Raw genomic sequence first — 25,993 nt, forward strand, 5'->3', positions numbered from 1 at the left:
TTTTTCATACCAATAAAAAAGTGTGTATTTTTAAAAATAAGGCAAAAATTGCTTTGAAAACTGTCCAAATTGCTTATTTGAGGGTTAAGAATGAAAAATCTGCAAAGAAAAAATTGACATAGATATTGACAAAATAAATGAGCAGCTGGGTGGTTAAACTAGTTTATTTAAAAGAAGGTAAGAAGCAGCGAGTGCTCTGAATATTATACTACAAAACTATAGTATTTCAGCAAATGAACAGATGGACATTTAGGAGAGCAGGGACACCCCACTACTCCCCTTTAGAGGATCATGCATGGTCTTAAAATTGAACATCTGCTTAATAGCCTCAGCAGTAACAGGAAACGGACAGTCTGGCAGCATCTGAGGAAAAGCCATTTCTGCTCCAATAGAGGCTTTTAAGGGCATGCTGTATCTGCAGGGTGATGCTGTAGATTTTATAAATGGATTGTTTTTTATTTTTATTTTTAATAATCCTTGGGCCCATTTTAAATCCCCACCAGAAGGATTTACCAGCAGGATTTATGATTATGGAAAACATTTCCTAATGGGTGTTTACCTCCTAAAAAGACCCCGAAGCCTGAATATTATACACCAAAGCTGCTCAGCCGAGCCTGTGGTGCAGTCATGCCCACCCCGAGGGTATAAAGGACTGCGTGCACAGATCTCAACGTAATTTTTTCTTCAAACCTGCTGCAATCATGGATGCAACAACCCTGAAGGTTAATGGTTATATTTCTATTTCAATGAAACAGGGTTATGATAATACCCTAATGTTCCTTTTCAAGTATGAAATGTAACCATTATCGAATGGGTGAGTATACCCAAGCCGTCGCAAGGGCAATACTGCAGAACAACTGGAATGCTACAAGACTATGCCGAGAGGCTGACTTGTGCGCTACCATTAGGAACCCCAGTAACAAGTAGCTAGGGCTAAAAAAAAAAAATGCCTGTGTTAAGGGTTGACTAGGAAGCCACACTTAACCCTCTAGTTCCAAAGCCAGGGTTTTGAGGATCCACAACATTTAGCCTATAGAACCTAGTAAAGGTATGGGGAGTTGCCCACACTGCAGCACTGCAAATGTCCTTGACAGATGCACCGTGGAATAAAGCCCACGAAGTTGCCATGCCCCTGGTGGAATGGGCATTGAGCTTTTCTGGAGGAGGCAAGTTGGCTCGCTCATAGGCAGTCCTGAATGTATCTGCTATCCATTTGGACAGCCTCTGCTTAGACAGGGCTTGACCATGGGACTTCGCTCCATAACAGGCAAATTGTTCGGACTGCCGCCAATTTTTTGTCCTGTCAACAGAATAAGCTAGGGCCCGCACTGGACAGTGTATGGAGCTGCCACTCTCTGTCAGACTGCAAAAGAGGTGGATGGAATGCGTCCAATTCCACAGACTGGTTGACATGAAATGTAGAGATAATCTTCGGCAAAAATGCAGGATTGGTGTAGAGCGTAACCTTTGCCCTGGCTTCTGCAAAAATGAAGCAGGCTTTCGCAATTGAGAATGCCTGCATCTCACTCAACCACTTTGCGGAGGCGATTGCAAGCAAAAAAGCTGCTTTGAGTGATCAAAATTTTAGCTCAGCTGAATGCAGGGGCTCAAATGCAGGCTTCATGAGGGCATCAAGCACCACATTAAGCCTCCAGCGAGGAACAATATCCTTCATAGGCGGCCAAAGCTGTGGAGCTCCTTTTAAAAATGTCCCTGCCAGAAAGTGAGCTCCTGGGGAGACCGAGTCAATTTTGAAATGGCAAGCTGAAATAGCTGTCAGAGACCTTTATAGGGGGATTTCCCCTCGTCAGACAGGTTCTGCCAAAATTGCAGTATAACTGCCATGGGTCAGGTCATGGGGTCGAGCCCGAGGCAGGCACCACACTTGTACCTGTAATGGGAACGTGTGGACGCTGCTCTGGCATTTTGGAGGGTGTCAGTAACCCTATTAGACAGACCCAGATGGCTTAAATGCAGCCATTATGGGGCCAGTAACAGAGCTGCAGGGTCGATGGGTCGGGGTGCCATAAGGTCCCCCGTGCCTGACTGAGCAGGTCACGGGACAGTCTCCATGGGTGGCTGCTCAGGAGCTGCATCGGGGCTGAAAACCAGAGTCTCCTGGGCCAATAAGGGGCTACTAAGAGCACCTTGGCCTGGTCCTGCCTGATTTTCTCCAGACAGAGTGGGAGCAGGGCAAGCGGTGGGAAGGCACTGGTGTGCCAAGGCATCTATCGCCAGCAGGTCCCCGCCTCTTGTTATAGAGAACCAGAGGAGCCAGTGGGTCGATTCCTGGAAGGCAAAGAGATTTAGCTCTGCTCTACCGAATCTCTCCAAAATGAGGCTCACCACCTCGGGGTGAAGCCTCCACTCTTAGGCGCTGGGACTCCCCTTGAGAGGAGGTCCGCTGCCCAGTTTGTCACCCCGCACAGGTGTACTGCCCGCAGTGAGAGGAGGCTTTTGTGTTCCCAGATCAAAAGCTTGTGGGCCACACGATGGAAACTGGGTGGCCTGAGGCCGCTCTGGTGGTTTATGTACACCAGCACTGTTGCGTTGCCCATACGGACAAGCACACCCCTGAACCTCCTGCAAAAAATTATGCAAGGCCAGGTAAACTGCCAAGGGGGGTTCCACACCCCCTGCCATACCACACAGCACCCCAGCCCAGGCTGGACAAGTCCATGGTGACGACCTCCCATCTGGTAACGCTGCCCAAAGTTACGCCGAGGCGTAGATGGGCAGGCTGTTTCCACCAACATACTGCCTTTAGACAGTGACCAGACACTGTCAATAGGCGGTTGCGGTTCAACGCAGGCTGAAAAATCCTGCTGCCTGCAGAGTGGATACGCAGGAGACCCAAAGGGAGGGTCCGAGCAGCTGCTGCCATCAAGCACAAAAGTTTCTGGAACGTCACTACCATGAGTGCTTTGTTGAGCTGAAAGAGCTCCAAACAGATAATTGCATGAAGCAAGTTTGTGCATGCTTTCTGTCTAGTTTGAGAGTTTCACTTGCAAATGTAATTTACCGATTCAGAGCAAGAGATCACAAAGCTGGTTAGGAAAGCCCGCTACATTTGCTACAGTTTAGCCACAAACAAAAAGTGCAAAGTAAGCAGTGGGCAGATAATAGCAACCCTGTCTACAGTATGAATGCGGTTCAGTGTTGTGAACACATCAGTATTTTGTCAACTGTGGATCATTTAAAATGTCACGAGGTTGCAAACAAGAAAACTACTAAGGTCCATGTTAGTGCTTTGTTAAATAGAATGTTTGTTCAAAACATTTCAAATGGTAGAACAGGTCACTGTATCTAACGCAACTGATCCAGGGTATAAAACGCTAGTTGACTGAAAATGTTTTTCCTTATCCCCATTACTGACAATTTGAGAACTACCCATGTGGTTCTGGCGTACAAACAGACACACAGGTCAGGCTATATATATATATATACACACATACACACACACACACACACACAAACACCTGACTGATGCACTTAATAACTTGTCTTAAAGAATGTCCTGAGCAAGTTTCCTTACAATAGGATAAAGCAGACTTCTGGGAAATGCATTCCCAGAAGGGAACAATAAACAAACAAAACTAAAAGACGCAAACCACCCTTGCATGCAAGGAAAATGTTTTAGAAAACTCATTATTCAAAAGAACAAAAACTACTCATGGATACAAAGTATATGAAACAAGTAAGACGGGTACGTGGCAGTAAAAGACAGACAGTGAAATACAGCCAGTGTCTCCCTCCACAAGAGGCTCAGTATAAATACAGGTGCAGAAAGCAAGGTCTAACCTACTTCGCTTGCACATTAGAGAGGCAAGGACCTTTTCAATATGATGTTCATCAACAAATGGACCAAGCATCCCTCTCAATAAATGCATTTTATATTCCCATGGTGCACTGTGCTAAGTGAACAGCAGTGCTTTTGACTTTTTTTTTTTTTTTGCAAACGGTAACAACGCTAACCTTGAAGCAACAATACCTGTCTTGCCTTGATCCAATAGGACATCCCTCCAATTCAAAACAACAGCGTGAATAACTACTGGCGGTAACTAAACTGCAACACCTCTCCCCTCTCCTCTGGAAGCAACATTATTACACATTATTACATCAGGTGTCAGGTCCGACGAATGTAGAATAATTATGTATTTACCTTTTAGGAACTGGAGCAGTGTAAGTCATTGCTGGTTTCACCCAGAGGATTTTTTTTCTTTCTTTTTTGGGTACAGTATCTCCAAGCTGCCATACAATAGGTTTGCAAGGAAACATGTTTGTAATGGGAAAAGGTGATTAGCAGACCACCATTAGTCATTATTTATTTACTGTAATTCATGACAGAATGCTACTGACAGCCTGAGGAAGCCTTGTATGTATGAACAAACTCATTCCAGCCATTTCACTTTTTATTTCTTAGCTTGTTTGAAATTCTCTTTATTTGTCCCTTTCAAGTTAGAACTCCACACAGCACTCGCTACATCATCCTACTTTGTTAATGATGGGACGAGTGTACCGATATGATCTTAAAAGGACACAAAGCTGTTGGAAGCAGATTTTAAAAGCAGTATTCAATTAGATTTGCAAAGACAACAGGAACTCTTCGATCCCTTCCTGAGCATACCTTCACTTAAATAATGCATTTTCAAAAATGGTAACTGCTGTTAATAACGAAGTAAGAAATACAATGAGCAGCTTACCAACAGTCAAACAAAGGACTTCAGTGCAACTGTATTCTATCACTAAGAATACACACTGGATTTAAATTGTCATTTAGGTAAAAAAAAAAAGCAATGATGTGTACAGCCAGGTGATAACTAGAGCCCTGTGTTTTTTGCAAATACAAAATAAAATGAAATGCAACATATAAAACGAAATGCAAATATAAAACGAAAAATCATTATAAAGCAAACACAGAATAATTGGGAGGTTTTTTAATTGGGAGGTTTATGCAAAAAAATACTTTAAATAAAATACTTGCACTCATAGTTGTCAAGGCTCAGCCGTTACTAGACACGGTCAATGCTGCAATTGTAAAAAACGTATTTATACTTATATAATGCTACCATTGGGAAAAAAATAATTGTTATGTTATGATCTATATTGTTATAATGCTGCAATTGTAAACATGTTGTTATTTTGTTATTTAAGTTCTATTGAAATAATATATTTCCTTTTTTAATAATAACAATAAAAAGTGTGCATTGTTTAAAATATAGAAACAATTGTTTTGAAAACTGTCCAAATTGCTTATAAGACGACTAAAAATGAAGAAAAATGGAAATGGAAATTGCCAAAATAAATAGGCAGCTGGATGGTTAATAAAAGAGAGCACAGAATGACTGTGTTAATGAGTCTGTCAGAGCTCTGTGCTTTGCTGGACAGCCACTGTTTATAGCAGTATGGTGCTTGTGGTGACCCAGCATTCCTCAAGAACGGATATTATACCTGCATTGTTAGTGAAGTAAGGTATTTTTGTTGCTCCCTTTTAATAAGGCCTACCAGTTTGAAAATAAAGCTAAGTGACATATGCTATGCTTGATGATAATTACTTTCAGTATCACAGCTAGAGTAAACCCCATTATTTTAATTGTAATCTCAACAGCTTCTTTCCACAAAATGTAATATTTCCTGCTACATTATTTGCTGTGCATTTTCAGGCTTTTAAAAGCCTTCTTTTTACGTTTGAGGTCAGTGGTGAGGTTATTCCAAATGACAGCGGATCACCAGGCAGGTGACCATCTGCCTTGGTTAGAGGTGACCTTGGGCAGCCCATCAGAGGCAGCAGCTAGGTATTAGTGGTCACAGCAAACTGTGATGCTTCACACTTTCAAAATGATTTCAAGCCAATAACACTCACGTCTTAACATAAAACAATTCAGTTAGTTAGGTAGTGGCGGGAATCCAATTTACGATTACAGACAGGGTGAAATGTAATGATCCTTGTTAAAACGACAGAGAACCAAGCTATGCACTGAGGGGACAAAATGTGTACACAGACCGGATTTTAACGTTACAATGTATTATTTCACATAATTAAAATCGACAAGAAATAAACTGGCTCACATTGCAATTTTCCAATTCAGATTAATACAGTTAAAGAGGAAGTACAAAAAGCACAGTAGGTATGCTATTTTTATTAGGCATGCTATCTATTAACTCCAATAGAGATAAAAGACTAAGTTTCCATGTTTTGATTTAAGTTTGACAGCCAACATACCGTAGGCGGTCAGGCAACTTACTTGCAACTTGAAATTATGATTAGAAACTAATTTTTATTAACAAATTATGAAACCAAATTAAAATCCTACATTGTCACAGCTTTAGGTTGATATTTTCAAGAAGAAAATGAGGGTTGCATTTGTGGCATTTAAGTTTTAAAGACCTTGTAATGTGTTTGACCAGAGTATAAGAATTTCTGTAACCAGATGCATAACTAATCTTTAACACAAAAAAAAAGTGTATTAAAACATACAGGTCTCCATCTCTGAGCTGCCTCTTACCGCTAATCGTTGACGGTTCACAATGACTGGTGGAGTGGGTTCCGTTGGTTCTTCTGGGCTTTTTTCCACGTTTATTTTCTTCAGCTGTTCTGAAAGAGTTGTATGGCACTTCATCTTGGATACACCTAGAAATGCCCACCACCAAACAACAACAAAAATACAAAAGCAAGCAGGAAAATAAGTTAATCATGAATGCCATAATTTTCTAAAATGAGCTGCTGATACAAACCATGTATTACTAAAAGAAAATACACTAGATAACATTATATATTGTTGCTATAAACGTGCTGTATTGCAAGTCAACTAGAGGCAGCATGCAATGAAATTGCAGTAGACAGAAGAACGGCCCTTCACATAGTCAGTCCACTGTTAGCTATATTATAACATCTAACTATTACAGCTGCTTTGTGGAATTTTCTTGACGTTCTTTTAGTTTTGTGATTTTTAAAAAGACAGTAATAGGTAGATGATATATTAAAGTTTTTCTGCAGTTTTTTTTTTGTTTTTTAGTTTTTCTACCAAAATGATCATTATTTTTCCTCATCTAACATCTTGTCCCATGATGGCTAACTGGAACACTGCTGCAACAGGGTGATCCTGATTTCATACCCCGAGTTTTTGGGGTTTTTTTGGAGGTGGGGGGGGATTGCAACATTCTTTCCCTGCACTACTCTCACTGAAAAATAAATACATACATGAATTAATACATAAGCACATTGCCATTAGATTTAAAGGCTGTATTGTATTCAATGTGTTGTGCTTGTCTAATAAATAATTAATATCGCTTCTGTTCAAATCTAGTAAAAACAAAACATTTTTTTTTTTTAATATAGCGTTTTTTTTTTTTTTATTATTGTAAATGTGGTAAAAAAATCTAGACAAAAAAATACAGTTTTTGCCAGGTAAAGTTTGTCTTGAAATGCTTCTAAACAGTAAACTTTAGTTAGCTTTTTTTGTTTTTTGTTTTTTTAAGCATCCTAACACGTGCATGCTTGACCACGACGGGTTATAAATAGGCTTGCTGCTTTTCGATTTTAAAATCAGCAAAGCTCGTTAAAATATCAAATTCCCAAAAAACACAAGTTCGACTGAAATACATTTACATGGGACAAACGTTGGTAAAACCACTCGCTATTTTTTATTTTCTTACAAAAATTATAATTTAGAAATCATCTCTAGTGTGTTTAGTTTTTATGCTTGCTGACTGAAGCAGCACTAGAATGCTCTCATTTGTCTACTTTGAAATTAGCGGGTTAAGGTGTAGGTAAGCTTTTGCTATAGGTATACAGTGACAGTTACTAGTTTGATTTAAAAATGGGGCGCAAGAGGAAAACACTTAATGAATATTGTGTGCAATACCCTGACCGATGGCTGATGTCTCCAGGGCAGGACGAAGCAGGCCCGTCTGCCTTGCCTTCCAGGGAGTCAAGCTATGCTGAAGCAGGACAGGGCGGAGCTCAGACTGAATAAGTGCAAGTTAGTTCTGTTCAACTATCTAATGTTTTGTTCTGTGCATATTATTTTAACTCGTACATTTATGCTATACGTTTATGTAATACACTTTTATATGCTGCGTTTTCTATGGTTTATTTGAAACCATTTTTTAATTTGTGTAGGAGCTTTATCTTTACAAGGTATAGATCTGCTGTAACCAAACGTTATTTCAATTAGGGTGTTGGTAACCATGGTTTTGTTGCATGTTGAATATAACAAAGGGGTTTTGCTAAATGAGACGTTTCTCAATGGCATAAAAAGTCAGTTTATTTTTTAAACCATAAAAGTCGATTTCACCCATTCTCTGCTTGAATTGAAAAAAGACAGAACAAAACGGTAAATTCTAAAATAAACGTTGATATTAATCTTTGATTTCGCAAAAAAATCAAAATCAAAATAGTAGCAAGCCTAGTTATAAATTGCATGACACCATTCAGCACCATACAACAGTTCAACACATACTGTTGAAGGTGAAGTTTTATTTCATTCATAGAATCCCCCAGAGGTAGGAGGCTGTGTGGTTCAGTGGTGAAAGAAAAGGGCTTATAAGCAGGAGGTCCCTGGTCCAAATCCCAGCTCAGCCACTAACTCATTGTGTGGTCCAGTGGTTAAAGAAAAGGGCTTGTAACCAGGAGGTCCCCGGTTCAAATCCCACCTCAACCACTGACTCTTTGTGTGACCCTGAGCAAGTCACTTAACCTCCTTGTGCTCCGTCTTTCGGGTGAGACGTAATTGTAAGTGACTCTGCAGCTGATGCATAGTTCACACACCCTAGTCTCTGCAAGTCGCCTTGAATAAAGGCGTCTGCTAAATTAACTAATAAATAATAATAACCCTGAGCAAGTCCCTTAACCCTTTGCGGTCCATTTATTAATCGCGCGTCAGGCACGCCAGGTCTAATTAATTTTCACACACGCAGTTAATTTTATACGCGCTGTTTAAAAGTATTTTTTTTCACAGTCAAACGGGTTTAAATGGCCCTGCATATCAACAAAGCACACACTAGGCATCTCCAGCCCCGCCCCACCCTTTTGTTTGCTATAGCGTTCAGCTATGTAAGAAATAAATAATAATAATAATAATAATAATAATAGGTCGTACATACCGATCGATCATCTCCAGATCACTCGTTTTATCACCAAACTCCTCAGTAATTATTTTATTACTATAACATCTGAAAAAAGCTCTGCAAATGTCCATGATAGTCTCAGTGCGCTGACGCACTTAGCCAGCTTGTTTACTATGAACGCCCATTATCTGATACCATGTATGACTATTCATGAAATACGCCTTTTTTTTTTTTTTTTTCCGACTTGTCTCGGCTCCTGTCGCTACCACTCGGCAATTGAATGGTTTTCTCGGCTTTTTCCGGAGAAAAAACGACTAAACACCCATTTATTGCGTTGCTATAATGATGTCAGACCAAGTCCGACAAAGGACCTGTGAGGAATAATTGCAATGTCGGACCCAGTCCGACAATGGACCGCAAAGGGTTAACCTCCTTGTGTTACGTCTTTCAAGTGAAACATTGTTGTAAATGACTCTGCAGCTGATGCATAGTTCAAACACCCTAGTCTCTGTAAGTCATCTTGGATAAAAGGTGTCTGAAAAAGGAGAGGAAGGAGCTCCATGTGACATTCCTGGATTTGGCTAATGCATATGGTTCAGTGCCACATGAACTTCTTTGGGCAGCATTTGATTTTTTCAGAGTACCGATGACAATAACAAATTTAGTGAAAGCCTACCTTTGGAGATTTGCAATTTAGTTTTTCAACTTCAGAATTCAGCACTACATGGCAATGCCTAGAAGTTGGAATAATGGCAGGATGCACCATTTCTCCACTGGCTTTTACCATGGCAATGGAAGTAATCATTAGGGCATCAAAACGGGTAGTGGGAGGAGAGCGCTTGGCTTCTGGAATGCGACTACCACCAATTCGAGCATACATGGATGACATGACAACCATGACTACAACAGTAGCCTGCACTAATCGGTTATTGGGCAATTAATCAATAACATTGAATGGGGACGAATGCAATTCAAGCCCACTAAATCAAGGAGCATCTCTATAATTAAAGGTAAAGTAGTAGATAAAACGTTCATTAATGGTGAGGCAATACCAACAGTGTCTGAGAAGCCAGTGAAGAGTCTTGGGAGATGGTACGACGGGGATCTAAAGGACACAGTTCGTGTGGGAGAAGTTAGACAACAAGCAGTGGAAGGGTTGAAGAGTATAGACAGCAGCGCTTTACCAGGCAAACTAAAACTGGTGCTTTCAGTTTGGTCTACTGCCGAGGTTGCTGTAGCCGCTGACTGTGTACGAGGTTTCTCTGACAACAGTAGAGAAGCTGGAAGCTTTAATCAGTTCATACATCAGGACATGGTTGGGAGTTCCAAGCTGCCTCAGCAGAGTGGGACTTTATGGTAAAGGAATACTGCAGCTACAAGTCTCCGCTCTAACCGAGGAGTTTAAGTGCGCCAAGGTCAGACTGGAAATGACATAAGTAGAGTCACACGACAAATGAGTAAGGGAGGCAGCACCTGTGTTGAAAACTGGAAGAAAGTGGGCAGCAAAGAAAGCTGTGGAGGATGCAAAGGCTGCCCTTCAAATAGGTGATATCATGGGGCAAGTTCAGCATGGAAGAGAGGGTCTTGGTTTCAGTTCAGCTCCTCCTACATGGCACAAGGCAGCCCCAGCTCAACGGAGGAAGCTGGTAGTCAACGAGGTGCAAAAGCAGGAGAGGATGTGCATAAAGGCCCTTTTCCAGGCCGAGCAGGGAGAAAGGATGAGATGGGAGAGTGTGGAACAACGCAAGATTGGCTGGCAAGACCTATGGTCAGTGGAACAGAGCAGGATCAGTTTCCTCAACAGGTCAATATATGATGTTCTCCCATCACCACAGAACCTAAACCTCTGGGTAGGAGAGGATCCCTCATGTCCTTTGTGTTCATTACATGCAACATTAAGGCACATTTTGACAGGATGTAAGGTGGCTCTTAGCCAAGGACGGTTTACTTGGCGCCATGACCAGGTGCTGCGATGTTTGGTCTTAGCATTGGAACACAAGCGTAACATGACCAATAAGTTGCCACCTGTTCCATCAAAACATTACACACAAAAGACAACATTCCTCTGCCCAGGAGAGCAACCACCAAGAAAAGGTGTTAAAACCAATCCTCGCCCAGGACAACTGGAAGCTGCTAGAGACTGGAAAATGCTGGCAGATGTTAGTCAACAGCTTATTTTTCCACCTGAGATTGCCACCACTAACCTTCGACCAGATATTGTCTTGTGGTCTGGATCAGCACGCCTTGTTCACCTGGCAGAGTTAACAGTGCTGTAGATGAGGCGTATGAGAGGAAGAAACTGCGGTATGCTCAACTAGCCACTGAAGCGGAACAGCGAGGATGGAGAATCCAGGTTTACTCAGTGGAGGTGGGTTGTCGAGGTTTTGTGGCACACTCTACAACCCGGTTTCTCAGAGACGTCGGATTCAGTGGCCAAGAGTTGCGTCGCACAGTGAAGAACTTATCTGAAGCAGCAGAGAGGAGCAGAAACTGGCTGTGGTTGAGACGGAAAGATTCTCACTGGGGATCTCAAGCACAATAGAAAGAAAGAAACGCTGATGTACAGATAAGTAAGCTGGGCTGAGTTGAGTGGGGGACGGAGGGGGGTGATGCTGGGACGCCAGAATCACCGTCAAGCCTTCTTGGGGTGTCGTGGGCTAGTCGACGAAACACCGAAGATGGAAGGTGCCCTTAGCTCAATCCAGACGGTTGTCATGCTGATGCGCTGGGGAGACCGCACTGTGGTTGATCCCTGGAGCCAACATCACAGCCGTTGCGTGTGCTGATGCGCTAGGGAGGCAATAAGCTGATCCCTGGAGCCAGCATTACACTTCAGCCATCAACACCATACAGAAGGATATCTACATCATCATATGGAAGGAAGCACAAATGGATGGAGACACAGATGGATCACATTAGTTTACTGTAAAGTTACGTCTTAGTTGGTGCTTATCTTGGCGAGAGCAGAGTTCAAATCAGCATGAAGTTTTAACATCTACTCTCGTGTAATGGAAATCATGTGCCTTGCCAGAGGCTCTCAGCAGCCATTTCTGGGTTTCTTTGTAACAAACAGAAGATCAGCTTCTTCCACAGCTAGCCAATAAGAAGTGATAAGGAACATAAACACTTTTTAAAATGTTTGTGCTTAGGTGTTAGACTTCCGCAATTCAGTTTTCAGAAACTTGCGTGGCCCTCTAGAAATATACCCGGAGTGCCTTTCTAATAACAGAACAAACATAGGAAAAATAAATAAGTACTTGTCCGACAGGCAAAAGTATAACGGCAAATCTTGTTGTCCCGGGCATCGGGCGATACGAATCGCACACCCCTGTAATGGGCACGTTCTGGAGTGAATATTACAGGACCGACAGATAGACGCAGGGGGTGGGAAGGAATGAAAAAAATGAGTACAAGCAGAAAGCACAGCAGTTTGTAAATTGCATTAGCCCATAAAAGATAAGCCAATAGCACCAATGCATCCTTTAACCCTTCATCGGCAGCAAGGTGTGCAAATGCTTGTTTTTTTTGCTTTAAAATTATAAAAAAGTTAACTGCATTTATGCATCCCTTTCCACCTTCTGTGTGAACCCTATTATTACTGCTAATAAAAGGTTAAAAGTAAACACTAAACCCCTAAAGGGATTAAAACATCTCTTCCTTTGACCTTACCTTCCTTCTCTTGTCCCATTTCCTTCATTTCAGACTCCGAGGTGTGCTGGGATGCTGTGGTCTCCTCGGCAGTCGAAGCAGACATCCCTTTTTTCCCTTGGTCTTGGCTTTCAGGGGCAGACGTCAACCCATGGGACGTCAACCCATCCCCTGCAGGCCCGCCTGCCTGAGGCGTGTCTCCCTGGGTCAGGGCCTCCTTGTCTTCAGCACTCTTATGACTGGCTTCGCTGTCCAAACTATCTAGGGACTCATCGCCGTTCCTGCAGTCCTCCCCTTTAGGAGGGACAGGGCTGGAAACAAGTGGCGCTTCACTCAGTTTTGTTTCTTTAGCTGGGTTTTCTGCCTTGGCACTGGGCAACATTGGCTCATTGGCGCTTTCCTCCTCCTCCTCCATGGAAGGCAGGTGGCCATTCTGCTGCAGGACGGTTCCGTTTTCAGCAGGAAGCCCCTGCTTCATCCTAATGGCATCACAGGAGGACTCGTCATGGCTGAGCGAGTGGTCACCCGGCTCCTCTCCCACCGTGTCATCCAGGCAGTCAGTGCTGGTATCCAATTCCCCAAACTCAGCCAGCTCGCTGTCCTCTCCCCCCAGCTCCCCCTCCTCCTCCTCCCCCTTCTTCTTCAGGTAATGCTTCTTCCTCCGGATGATGCCCCGGCCCCACTGCGGCCGCCGCCTCACCTTTCGCTTGATGTGATCTGTGAACAACAATGACCTTTGTGTTACACTTCCATAGGCACACCTCTGCACATGATGCTCCCATTATCTCCCCGACTCATTCACCTTGGGAATCATCCTCTCCATCAGGAGTAAAGGCTGTGTACTGTACAGTAAATGGTGTTACACAATTAATTATGAGTAGAGGAAGAAGAGCCAGGAGATACCAGGTTCTAATTACACCTCAGCCTTTGATACCAGTAAGTTCCTTTATTACAGCCTTGAATCCCAGGATTTACCCCTTTACCTGCAATACTTCCAGTATGTCAGCATCAGATATTAAGTCTAATTTCTAATATAGCACAAGCTATGTCAAAACACCACCACCTAAAGCATTATAGCATGTTGCTTTATAATACTGATAATGTATATAATGGCTATAGGAAGGGGTCAAAGACAGTTGTTTCACATCTCTTCTACAACAAAAGGGGTCCATTTTGATGTGCGTTTCACAAAGCAACAGCCTGGACCCAATTCATATTTGATGCACGTCTAGCTGACAAATCAGTTACCGATTAAATACAAGGCAAGTCTAGAATGGTGTGTGGTTGCTATGAAAATGTTCATCTTAAGTTTTGGAACAAAATGAAAATGAAAAACAAAGTTATCTTTTTTGCATTTATTATACCAATGTATCATGTGGATTTTTATATATCTATATATCTATATCTATATCTATACAGTGCCTTGCAAAAGTATTCAGACCCCTGACCAATTCTCTCATATTACTGAATTACAAATGGTACATTGAAATTTCGTTCCGTTTGATATTTTAATTTAAAAAACTGAAACTCAAAATCAATTATTGTAAGGTGACATTGGTTTTATGTTGGGAAATATTTTTAAGAAAAATAAAAAACTGAAATATCTTGCTTGACAAGTATTCAAGCCCCACACATTAATATTTGGTAGAGCCTCCTTTCGCTGCAATAACAGCTTTAAGTCTTTTGGGGTAAGTATGTACCAGCTTTGCACACAGTGTCGGAGTGATTTTGGCACATTCTTCTTGGCAGATTTGCTCCAGGTTGTTCAGGTTGGTTGGACGACGCTTGTGGACCACAATTTTCAAATAGTGCCACAGATTCTCAATGGGATTGAGATCAGGACTTTGACTGGGCCACTGTAGGACATTCACCTTTTTGTTCTTGAGCCACTCCAGTGTTGTTCTGGCCTTGTGCTTGGGATCATTGTCCTGCTGAAAGGTGACTTTCCTCCCAAGCTTCAGTTTTTTAGCAGACTGAAGCAGGTTCTCTTGCAGTATTTCCCTGTATTTTGCTCCATCCATTCTTCCTTCAATTTTAACAAGATGCCCAGTCCCTGCTGATGAGAAGCATCCCCACAGCATGATGCTGCCACCACCATACTTCACTGTAGGGATGGTGTGTCTTGAGGCATGGGCAGTGTTAGGTTTGCACCACACATAGCGCTTTGAGTTTTGGCCAAAAAGCTCTATCTTGGTCACATCTGACCACAAAACCTTTTCCCACATCGCAGCTGGGTCACTCTCATGCTTTCTGACAAACTCCAGACGTGCTTTCAGATGGTACTTTTTGAGTAACGGCTTCTTTCTTGCCACCCTCCCATACAGGCCAGTGTTATGCAGAGCTCTTGATATGGTTGACTGGTGCACCATTACTCCACTCCCAGCCACTGAACTCTGTAGCTCCTTCAAAGTGATTGTTGGCCTCTCTGTGGCTTCTCTCACAAGTCTCCTTGTTTGAGCACTGAGTTTTGAGGGATGGCCTTTTCTTGGCAGTGCCTGGGTGGTGTGATGCAGCTTCCACTTCCTGATTATTGATCCAACTGTGCTCACTGGGATATCCAAACACTTGGATATTATTTTGTACCCTTTCCCTAATCTCTGCATTTGTATTACTTTCTCTCTAACTTCTGTAGAATGCTGTTTGGTCTTCATTTTCCTTCAGATTCACAGCATGACCAATGATCCTTCAACAGTGGGGTTTTCTATCCAGAAAATGTGACATCAACTTTAATAGTTCACAGGTGGAGGCCAATGGTAAGGTAATTGTGTCCTCGTTAGGGTAATTTCTTTCATCAGTGTAAACTGGGCGCTTCCACAGCACAGGGGTTGAATACTTATGCAAGCAAGATTTCAGTTTTTTATTTTTCTTAAAAATATTTCCCAACATAAAACCAATGTCACCTTACAATAATTGATTTTGAGTTTCAGTGTTTTAAAATAAAATATCAAAACAGAACGATATTTCAATGTACCATTTGTAATTCAGTAATATGAGAGAATTGGTCAGGGGTATGAATACTTTTGCAAAGCATTGTATTTAATATATATATATATATATATATATATATATATATAGACACACACACACACACACACACACACTTCCTGTGAATCAAGGTTGTGTTTGTTTGTTTTTGTTTTTTTATGGACAGCACTGTAAGCTTCAACACAAAGCTCTGCCAATCCTTAATCCTGACCCAAAGCAAAGCCCTGCTAGTCAGTCTGGCAAAATACATGGCGGTCATGTGATAGACAGTAGTCTAAGGTGTGATCATTAACCTGCTGTATCTTTTACTTACACCAAGTATGAACTCCGACCCCCAGAGGGAAAAACTTGATCAGGGTAAAGTGATGAATGAGCAGCCATTAAACAAAACAAAAGTGCAGAAGCAGCATTGAAACATCTGAATACACGAATCCAAGCCAAGCATTGGGATCTGATAAATTTCATGTGACAGGAGGTCTTTGGGTAGAGCTTAATTTACATTACAAAATATCTACTGGAGAGCTTACCAAAAGTCAAACAAGGACTTCAGTGCAACTGCATTACACTTTTCTATCACTGTAAGAAAACACACCTAGTTTAAATTGTGCTTTAGGAAAAAAAAAAAAAAGCAAAAAAAAAAAACAAAGATGTGTACAGCCAGGTGATAATCAAGCGTATGGAAAAAATAAACCCTCCCCATTCCTTTTAAATTAGCAATTTATTAGCAACCTTTGTACTTGCAGAGTGGTGAGGAGAAACAGTCTAAGCCAGATCCCACCTCCCCAACCCTGGCAGCGCCAAAGCCAATGTGGCACCCTCCCAGAGTCCCCAGCGAAGACTGGCTGCCTCGCACAACCAGGATTCGAACTTGTGATCTCTGGTTGTATGATTCACCCTGAGTGAAATGTGTTGTGTCATATCAGTTTGAGTTTTTCAGTGTTATATTGGATGACCAACAGAATACAGTTTAATGGGAGGGATGGCCTCACCGTCACAGTTGGGCTGTATACGTTGTGCTGCTATACCAGTATGTTCTGTATTCTCGTGTTTCATGACTATGTTGGTAGATAGCACACATGCGTTCTGTAAATATCCACCCTTATGCAGTGCACCCTCCCCAACCTCGGCAGCCTCCAAGTAAGTCTCTAGGGAGCCCTTAGAGGTCATAAGCCTAGTGGACCATGATGATGGATGTCTCTTGTGTTATTTGCAGAGTTGTATGTTGTTCATCTTAACTGATGATGGCTGTCTGTGGTTGCTTGTGTTGCCTTGCCTCTTCCACTGCTTATAAGGGGGTGGGAGGGAATGCAGAGTTAGGGTTAAAAACCTTAACATCGCATTTCCATACTTTTGTTGTTTTAATATCATTGTTGTAGGGACCTCATTCAAAAAATAGGGACTCTTATTCGCAAACTTCCTTGATTAGGTGCTGTGTGATTACTATTATGAGCACTGGTTTCTCATACTGCAGATGACACAGAGGTTACTACTGGTCCTCTGCAGAGCACACTCCTTCTTATCTTAGTCACAGTTTTAATCTAGTCGACTAAAATATGCACATTTTACTATTAGTTTTAATTAAAGCACTACATTTTAGTTTTAGATGACAAACACATTTTCATTACTTTCAACCGTGGAATGAAAACCATGTGAACCCCTCCTGGGCTCCTTGATACTGTTCGCTACAACAAGCAAAAGCATTCTTCATTATCACAAAGAGTTCAAAAATGATATTGTACATTTCATTGAGAATTATAATTCTGCACAGCATCCAATGCTAAAATGTTTGTCAATGAGTCAACTTTTGAACAGTCTGCTATTCATCTTCAAGAACACACTGCACTCCAAAGTTGTTCTCTTCCTGTTAGTTATTGGAATTTCCTGATCATGTCTCTTTCACACTCATGAATAAAAACGACTCTCCAACTTTAAAGTCCATATCTCACATAGAAAATCATTTTTTGGCTTTGGGGTCATACTTGGTTTACTTTCACAATGAGCAAGAAATGAAATCTCCATGATCAATTTTAGAGCACTGAGATGTAAAACTATCAATAATTCCGGAAAATACCAAACAGTAGGCTTAATTTTTTAAACTTTTAATTTGTCTTTGGGCGCACAGAATTAAAAGACAGTATTTGTGAATCTCTTTGGAAATAGTCTATTCACTTTCTGTTCAGCAGTTATTATAAATAATAAAAAACAAACAGTCTGCACTGTAAATGTTTATCACATTTACTTACCATCTCAGCATAATTATGTGCCATTTAAAATGTTTACAATATCAACAAAATTAACCGAGACACAACTATAACAACAACATTGATAAACTTTATTTTTTTATTTTTTTATTAAAGCCAACATAAAAATGATCCAAATGGATTCAGTATAACTTTGTCACTTTGCACTTTCTGTACTCGTGTTCAGACTAATGAAGATCTCCCCAGGGTGTCAACAGCTAGCCACTATCATGTTGACCCAGCAGGAGAATAGAAGACAACACTGGCAGCAAGCTAATGAAACTCAGCATACACAGGGCAACATGCAGACAAGACACAGCAATAAATATACCCCAAGATTTTTAAGCACTTAATAACGTCCTTAGCAATGTTCTTGGATCACAAGATATAAACACAAATATATAGTATTACAGCCTCCACTGTAACCCTGGGGAATAATAGACCCAATGAAAATGACTTCAACAGCTTCAGTTCATTACAGTCAGCACTCGGATATTCATCAGCCATGTTTTACAGCCATGTTTTACAGTCCTTGTATTAATAAAATCAATACCCATTATATATATTAGAGGTGTGCTGACCGATTATTTAAATAATCGACACGAATACGATTAATAATTTCGATTCATCGATTAATCTGTTAATTTCAATTATTTATTTTTTTTCATTTAATAATGCAGAAAAGGCACCCCCACTATATAGTAGATGATAATTCTTGTCACTTCAACATACTTGGAATTTTTGCTGTTTGCTGAACAAGTGGAGCAAAATTCTTATAAAGTCAACTCATTAACCTTTAAAGAAGTCAATAACTTATTTGCAAAAATAGTTAACAGACACTATTCACTTAAAACAAAAGTCTGTAGTACTGTGGGTTTTTTTAGTATTACAAAAATACTGAACCTTTTCTTAAGTTGTTTCCTGAAAACTGTGCTCATTATTTAATTGTGTTGTCACATAAACACATTTTAACATGACTTCGCATGTTGAAAAACAAACACATTATGCAAGGTTGCTATGTAAAAACACCAGCATATCAACGTGGCTAAGGCTGGCACATTTTCTTGTCACAATAGCACCAGCTGCTGAAAAAAGCCTTCAGATGGAGCAAAGGTAGCAGGGATACTGAGAAACCGTTTAGCTAGTTTGGCCAGGCAAGGAAGGCGATGCATATTGTTCTTCCACCACTGCAAAGGCTCAGTATCTTTGACGCTATTTAATTAATTTTGAAAGACATTTAAAAATGGCAGATTTAGTTATTTTTATTATTAACGTGTTTTTTTTAAAGCTTTTATAAACATATAATAAAAGTATAATTAAGACTCCATACAGGTAATAAGCCACTAACTGTCCAGAATCAAGCTTTAAAAAAAGAAAATGAAATAATAATCTGGAGTAAAATTGTAAATAGTGTTTATTATGCCATTAACTAATAGTGCTGTAGAGGATGATACAAATTCAGCAATTCTATGACTGATGCAGCGTGTTTTTTTGTTTTTTTTGACAAGTTTGATAGTGCTGGTAAAAGTCTAAGATTAGACCAATACTTGGTGTTAGCACTTACACAATAACAGATTATAATATACTTGCTTTATTCAATATGCAAGTGCGAAATGTATAGTTTATTTTCATGTGCTAAATTAACACGTAATTCCTCTTATCATAAAAAAAACTGCATTTGACAAAAACAGCATCGTACTATATATATCAACTTACTTTTTATATGAATAATATTACTTACCAAGAGAGAGACGGTTGGGTGCCTCCTTTTTAGATGTTGCAGCAAAGCTGTGGTGATATTTCATCTTTCCTTTGCATATTATGCACTGAACCTGTGAATTGTTATGTTGGCCAAAGAAATCCCACACAACGCTTGTGTGTCTGGCGATTCTCGCAAATTTCTTGGCTCCGGACCTCTCACTTCCATCACTTTCCAAACTCCTTTTCTTTCCCCGTTCTTCTGTACTAGTAAGAGTCTTGCTATGTGCATATTGCTGTGTTCCCGCTTGCCTCTCTCAACACGCCGCCACAACAAGGTTTTACAGACTGTTTTGTTTCATTAAATTTTTCGCCCAATGAAAGCGCTTTGCAAACATAACAACAACATTGTTACGTTCTAGCGGGAGGATAGAGGTTATAAACAATATTGCGACAATGCTGCTGCTTGTGAAATAACAATAAAGTACCGACACATTAGCAAAATCATGTTTCGAATAGGGTTGCGTGGGTATTATTGAAGAAATACGTCTGACTTGCAATTTGATGCAAACGGGTTTTATTTCTCTGACAGAGAGAACAGGATACAAGAAACGTATGTGTGTGGGTTTTTTTTTTTTTTTTTTAAAACACAAAACAAAAAAACTGTCATCTTCATTTTATTTTTCTACATAGGCCTAAGCTTTTTTTGTCGTCTTTTACTAATATGTCGCCTTCACTCTCTCAACCAAATCAGTAATAGCGAGTCCCGTGCTCCCATGCAGCAATGTCCAGTGGGCGGTCCGATGCAACGAGTTGGGGTGGACATCCTTGGGCCACTACCTGTGTCTGACAAGGGCATTAAGTATGTGCTGGTGGCGATGGATTATTTTTCAAAATGGCCAGAGGTCTACGCACTACCGGATCAGGAGGCAAGCACGGTAGCAAATGGTCTTATTGAAGGCTTCTTTTCAAGGTTCGGGGTTCCTCAGGAGCTCCATTCGGATCAGGGCCGGAATTTCGAATCCCGGATTTATGCGGAGATGTGCCATTGCCTGGGGATAAAGAAAACCCGCACCACCCCGCTCCACCCCCAGAGCGACGGCCTCGTGGAGCGCTTCAACAGGACTCTTTTGGCACAGCTGGCTATTGTTACCAGTCGGAACCAACAAGACTGGGACCTCCAGCTGCCTCTACTCATGCTGGCGTACCGCACGGCAGTGCAGGAATCGACAGGCTGCACTCCTGCACTGCTGCTCCTCGGTCGTGAGCTCCAGACACCGGCCGAGCTTGTGTTCGGTCGCCCTCCTGACGCCACAGCTCTCCCTCCTGGACCAGAGAATGCCTGACGCCTTCAGGACCGGATCGATGCTGCTCACCAGTTTGCCCGGGACTGTCTACTGGCTGCCGGCATACGACAGAAGAGGAATTATGACGTCCGGGAGAAGGGGCGACACTTTAAAGTGGGGGAGCTTGTTTGGGTCTACGGACCTAAAAGGAAGAAGGGCCGTTGCCCCAAACTGGACAGCCCCTGGGTGGGACCCCATCGGATCTTGCAACAGCTGGGCGAGGTGGTGTACCGGGTCCAAATACACCTCACAGGACGCTGCGTGGTCCTCCACCGGGACCGCCTCGCCCCCTACCGGGGAGACCAGGTACCCGACGCACCCCAGGGAGCCGGCCACCCAGGACAGGAACCTCAGAGTGGTCCATTGGGAGCCCATAGAGGAAGGCCCAATCATTCCACAATCACCCCTACTGTGGTGGCATGCCACCGCCGGCCTCGAGCCTCTACTTCACAGAGGGGACCCCCATCCCTTCAACCCAGCCATCTTGCCTCTGAACCTAACCAAAGACCCCGTCGCAAGGTTCGGGCACACCTGCACTTCCGGGACACAGATTGAGCTTTCCGAGGGCGGTAAGCAGCAAAAGGGGGGCAATGTAGCGGCGGGCTATAAAAACGGGGGCTAATCACATAGTTTGACACCTTGCATTGTGTAGTATAGTGGGCATAGTGCCAACTGTGTACAGCTGGGATTGGGGTGAAGTATAGTTGTCAGGGATTGGGGGGTTAGCATGCTAATTAGGGAAAACTTTAGTTGGCCAATGAGCAAGCCTGGTTGGGCTATATTAGGGGGCTCAGCGCCGATGTTGGGTTGTTCTGTTCTGTTTTGCTGGACTTGGGGATTGAATTGATAAAGAGCAATAAAACGGTACCTTTGGGTGCGTTTCAACCTCAATAAACAGTGTCTGCCTGCTTATTTCGCCACCATCGCTGCTGAATTAACCTCCCACTTGGAACCCACAGCACGCTCGACGTTACAATATATATATAACAGTAATCATGTTTTTATAATTAAAATAAAAATACACGTTGTTTATTTACAGGAGGCTGTGTGGTCCAGTGGTTAAAGAAATGGGCTTGTAACCAGAAGGTCCCCGGTTCAGATCCCACCTCAGCCACAGACTCATTGTGTGACCCTGAGCAAGTCACTTAACCTCTTTGTGCTCCGTCTTTCGGGTGAGACGTAGTTGTAAGTGACTCTGCAGCTGATTATTTGCTTATTTAGCAGACGCCTTTTTCTGTAAGTCGCCTTGGATAAAGGCGTCTGCTAAATAAGCAAATAATAATAATAATAATAATAATACATGTATATTGAGCCTGCTTGAGATATATACAGTAAGCTTGCATTGCAGCACCAACTGCAGCGGACTTAGGCAAAACAAAGCTTATTTAACAGTCACCGTTCCAAGCAGGTTATTACTACAGAAGAAGTGCTGACCCCAGAGCTTGCACAGTTTGCATTCAACTTTTTTTTTGGTCGTCTGGGCACTTAACAAAAAACCCCAAATAGCAGAGGGGTTTCGAGATACTTCTTTCAATACAGCTTATGCCTTATGCTAAACAAGGCTTTGCTGTCGAGATGGCGAATGAAGAAATTAAAGTTTTGCCTCTGGATAACACGAGCTGGAGCTCGAAATTAAAATTAGTGTTAGCGTATATTTTGTATGTTTCAAACATATTCTACCATACACTAGGCATTCAGTACATATTTTACTGAAGCAATACAGCCACTAGGAAGTAAGAGCCCACTGCTTTAGATACTATGCCCTGCTCCATACACGCAGCTGCGCTAGAGCTACTACGTATAATGATTTGGTAGTGGATTTTAATAACATTTGGTTTACGTAATATACAGGAGGCAGTGTGGTACATTGGTTAAAGAAATGGGATTGTAACCAGAAGGTCCACGGTTCAAATCCCACCTCAGCCACTGACTCATTGTGTGACCCTGAGCAAGTCACTTAACCTCCTTGTGCTGTCTTTGAGGTGAGACGTAATTGTAAATGACTCTGCAGCTGATGCGTAGATCCTGTCTCTGTAAGTCGCCTTGCATAAAGGCGTCTGCTAAATAAACAAATAATAAATAATAATTATACAAATAAAAAGGATCGAATTTTGCACGTGTGACATTTAAATGTGTGATTTATAGTATTCACACATTGTCAAACAGTTTCTGTTAACAGGAATAAAAAAAAAAAGTGCGTGAATCCATCTGACGAACCTTCGAAGGTTTAAAACAATCTCTGAATCCCTGGCTAACGAACAAACCTTCAGAACTTCGTACACAGCCCTACAAATCTATATAAAAATCACTACACAAGATTTCCAGCAAATTGGACACTGTTTAAGCGAGGCATTTCAGAATGATGTGCTTGCCTTTCTGTCCCATGAGATTCTGACTCGCTCTAAAAAGCAGCACAGTGTGTAAATAGAGGCTCAAGAGCTGCTGTTGATCCTGTTTTTTTTTGTTTGTTTTTTTACATATTAAATGTCACATCACACAGAGCTCATTAATTTGCCATTGCCTGGTGAGGCGGTAAGTGCATGTATTTGTTATTTCTAGTGAATATGAACATCTGATTTTTGTATCCGAATACATGTCAAAAAATATTCGTTTGAATATTTGGATATTTGTCCCAGCACTAATGTTTAGTGAAAAATAATTCATCCGCAATAATCCACTGCTCCAGAGATTAAGATTGGTGTAATCGCATGATACCAGCAGTTATCAATGTTCACTCCACCAAGAACAGTACACTGCCTTATGCTACAAGTACCAGAAATAGTATGTATATGATATCCATCAACTCTCCCAGTGGCTGCTGCTGCTGCTTATTATTGCTAGTTATTGAAATTGCACACTCATTTCTCATGGACATAAAGTGAAATCAAATGTCACTCTTTACTTGTTTGTTTAAAATCAGGTAAACCAGAAATGTTTGGACTTCAAAATCATTTTAGAAGATGGAGAAAGGCTCAAAAGGAAGAGCTCAGTATCCTGATTATTCTTTCAGTTTCAAATCACATTACATTTTATTTTTCAAACAGCAGCATGCCCAGTGCCCTGCCGGACCATTACCAATTCATAAACCATTGATCCTTTACTCAGGTGGCAGCAATCAAGCTTTAAATCTTGCTATTATAATCTGTGATAATTTAATGTGCACAAGGACAATCCAGAGGGAGACTTCATTCAATGTCCTCACTCACAAGCTGGGTTTTGTTTTTGACTCTTTCTTCACTCATCAGATAAGAAACCTGTCAATGTTCTGCTTCCATGCCATGGGAACATTACAGATCTGTGGCTCCACATCCCAGGTTCTGGAGCCAAGCAGCCTTGTTTCTTGAATAGATCTGCCCTATTTGGAGTAAAGATTGTGATCTGTCCAGTGCTCCTAAAAAGGGATAGGTCAATAAAAAGGTTTGTGAAAAGAAATCACTCTTAAAATCCTCCATATTTGGTTCATCAAAATATAGTTACACACTGTTTTCCTCTCACATATTAAAGATTCCACTACAGGAAACCTCAAGAATGGTACTTCCACGTCACACAAGCTAGCTAGTATTTTTTTTTCCACAGTAAAACAGGTTTAAAAGGCACTGCATATCAACAGGACACTCAGTACTGCATCTCCAACCCCGCCCCAACCCTTGTTCGCTATATTTTTCAAATGCCTCTTAATAGTACATACCGATAAATCATCTCTTGATCACTCGTTTTATTACCAAACTCCTCAATAATGCAATCCAAGTCGTTATTTTATTACTATAACATCTAAAAAGAGCTCTGCAAATGTCTATGATGTTCTTTGAGCGCTGGATGCGGAAGCAGCTCTCTTGTTTGTTTATGTCCGTGTTATCTATGTGGTGTCGGGTCTATCAGTATTCATGAGATACTCCCTTTTTTTTTCGGCTTCTCTCAGCTCCTATCGGTCTCACTCGACCAGGTCCGACACAGGACCGCAAGAGGGTTAATGCAAGAACAGAGACACTAAGGCAAAGGTGAGCTGGCCTGACATTGTGCTACTGAATCTGTACTGCGACTCAAATGGTGTTATTCATAGTGTCAAATTAAGTAGACAGTACTTCACACTTCACAAAACCGCCACCAAGTTCAGCACAGTTTGCCCTGGCCATGGACACTGAAGAGGCCGGTTCAGGGCAGGTGGGATACATGTTCACATGCTGTTCCTGCTTGAAGACTGCAGCAAAGTCAGCAGTACAGTGCCATATTTCTAGAGGTGGTCTACGTATCCTCCAAGCTCCAACTAATGTAAAACAGAAAGGATGTCCTGCCAGCCATGCCAGGTTGAGTAAAAAGAAAAAAAAAAAAAACCTCAAGGGACAAAACTCAGATTCACTGGCTTTTGTCTCAACTCCAGCTAGCAGTCCGTGAATATCACTTATTGATACACCACCACAACAAGGCAGAGTATATGGGCGTCTGCTAAGAAATAAATAAATAAATAATAATGGTAAGTTTATGCTCATCATAGATTGATCCCTCAGTAAAAACCGCTGTTCTGAACAGGGTGCCATTAACATGTACATGTTCTAGTCTATTAAGTTTCACCTTAGAAAGTTATTATAAAGCACAGCAAGTACAAGTTAAACTTCTATATGCGTTATGCCAAGAATAGCTACATTATAGTCCCTGCTCCCCCTTCCCTTTAACTCTGAATGCCAGCAAAACTGCAATAATTTAGGGATTTCACTGGCTATCTATTAGCATGGCCATGACAGGGTTGCAAATCAAGAAAAACAAAGCACCACACATTTCTTCAGCTGCACTTTTGTTTTTAATAAACAGTCTGTTTACAATCCATTGTACATACTGAGCAATGTGGAGTGGAACTGAACTGTCACTGATTCTAAAATACTAAAATCAGCCGTGACCGAGTCTCGGCTTTACTAAGCATGGTTTTCCAGACTACATCTGTACGGGTATCGTAGGTAAACAAAACAAAACAAAACAAAACAAAACATTAGACATCCCCTTAAATGACCAGAA

At 41.4% G+C, this 25,993-nt stretch overlaps 1 protein-coding gene across 1 annotated transcript in view; it reads right to left on the bottom strand.

The window, feature by feature from the left end:
* Window positions 1-25,993, bottom strand: part of LOC117402349 (ATPase family AAA domain-containing protein 2B-like) — a 107,900-nt gene that overhangs the window by 20,555 nt on the left and 61,352 nt on the right. Inside the window, exons 25-26 of the mRNA XM_034921161.2 lie at window positions 12,739-13,434; window positions 6,507-6,631 (exon numbers count right to left, since the gene is read on the bottom strand). Of these exons, the coding sequence (XP_034777052.2) occupies window positions 6,507-6,631; window positions 12,739-13,434 (821 nt within the window). The remainder of the gene's footprint in view (window positions 1-6,506; window positions 6,632-12,738; window positions 13,435-25,993) is intronic.

The sequence above is a fragment of the Acipenser ruthenus genome, chromosome 5 (genome assembly GCF_902713425.1).
Source record: "Acipenser ruthenus chromosome 5, fAciRut3.2 maternal haplotype, whole genome shotgun sequence".
NCBI lineage: Eukaryota > Metazoa > Chordata > Actinopteri > Acipenseriformes > Acipenseridae > Acipenser > Acipenser ruthenus.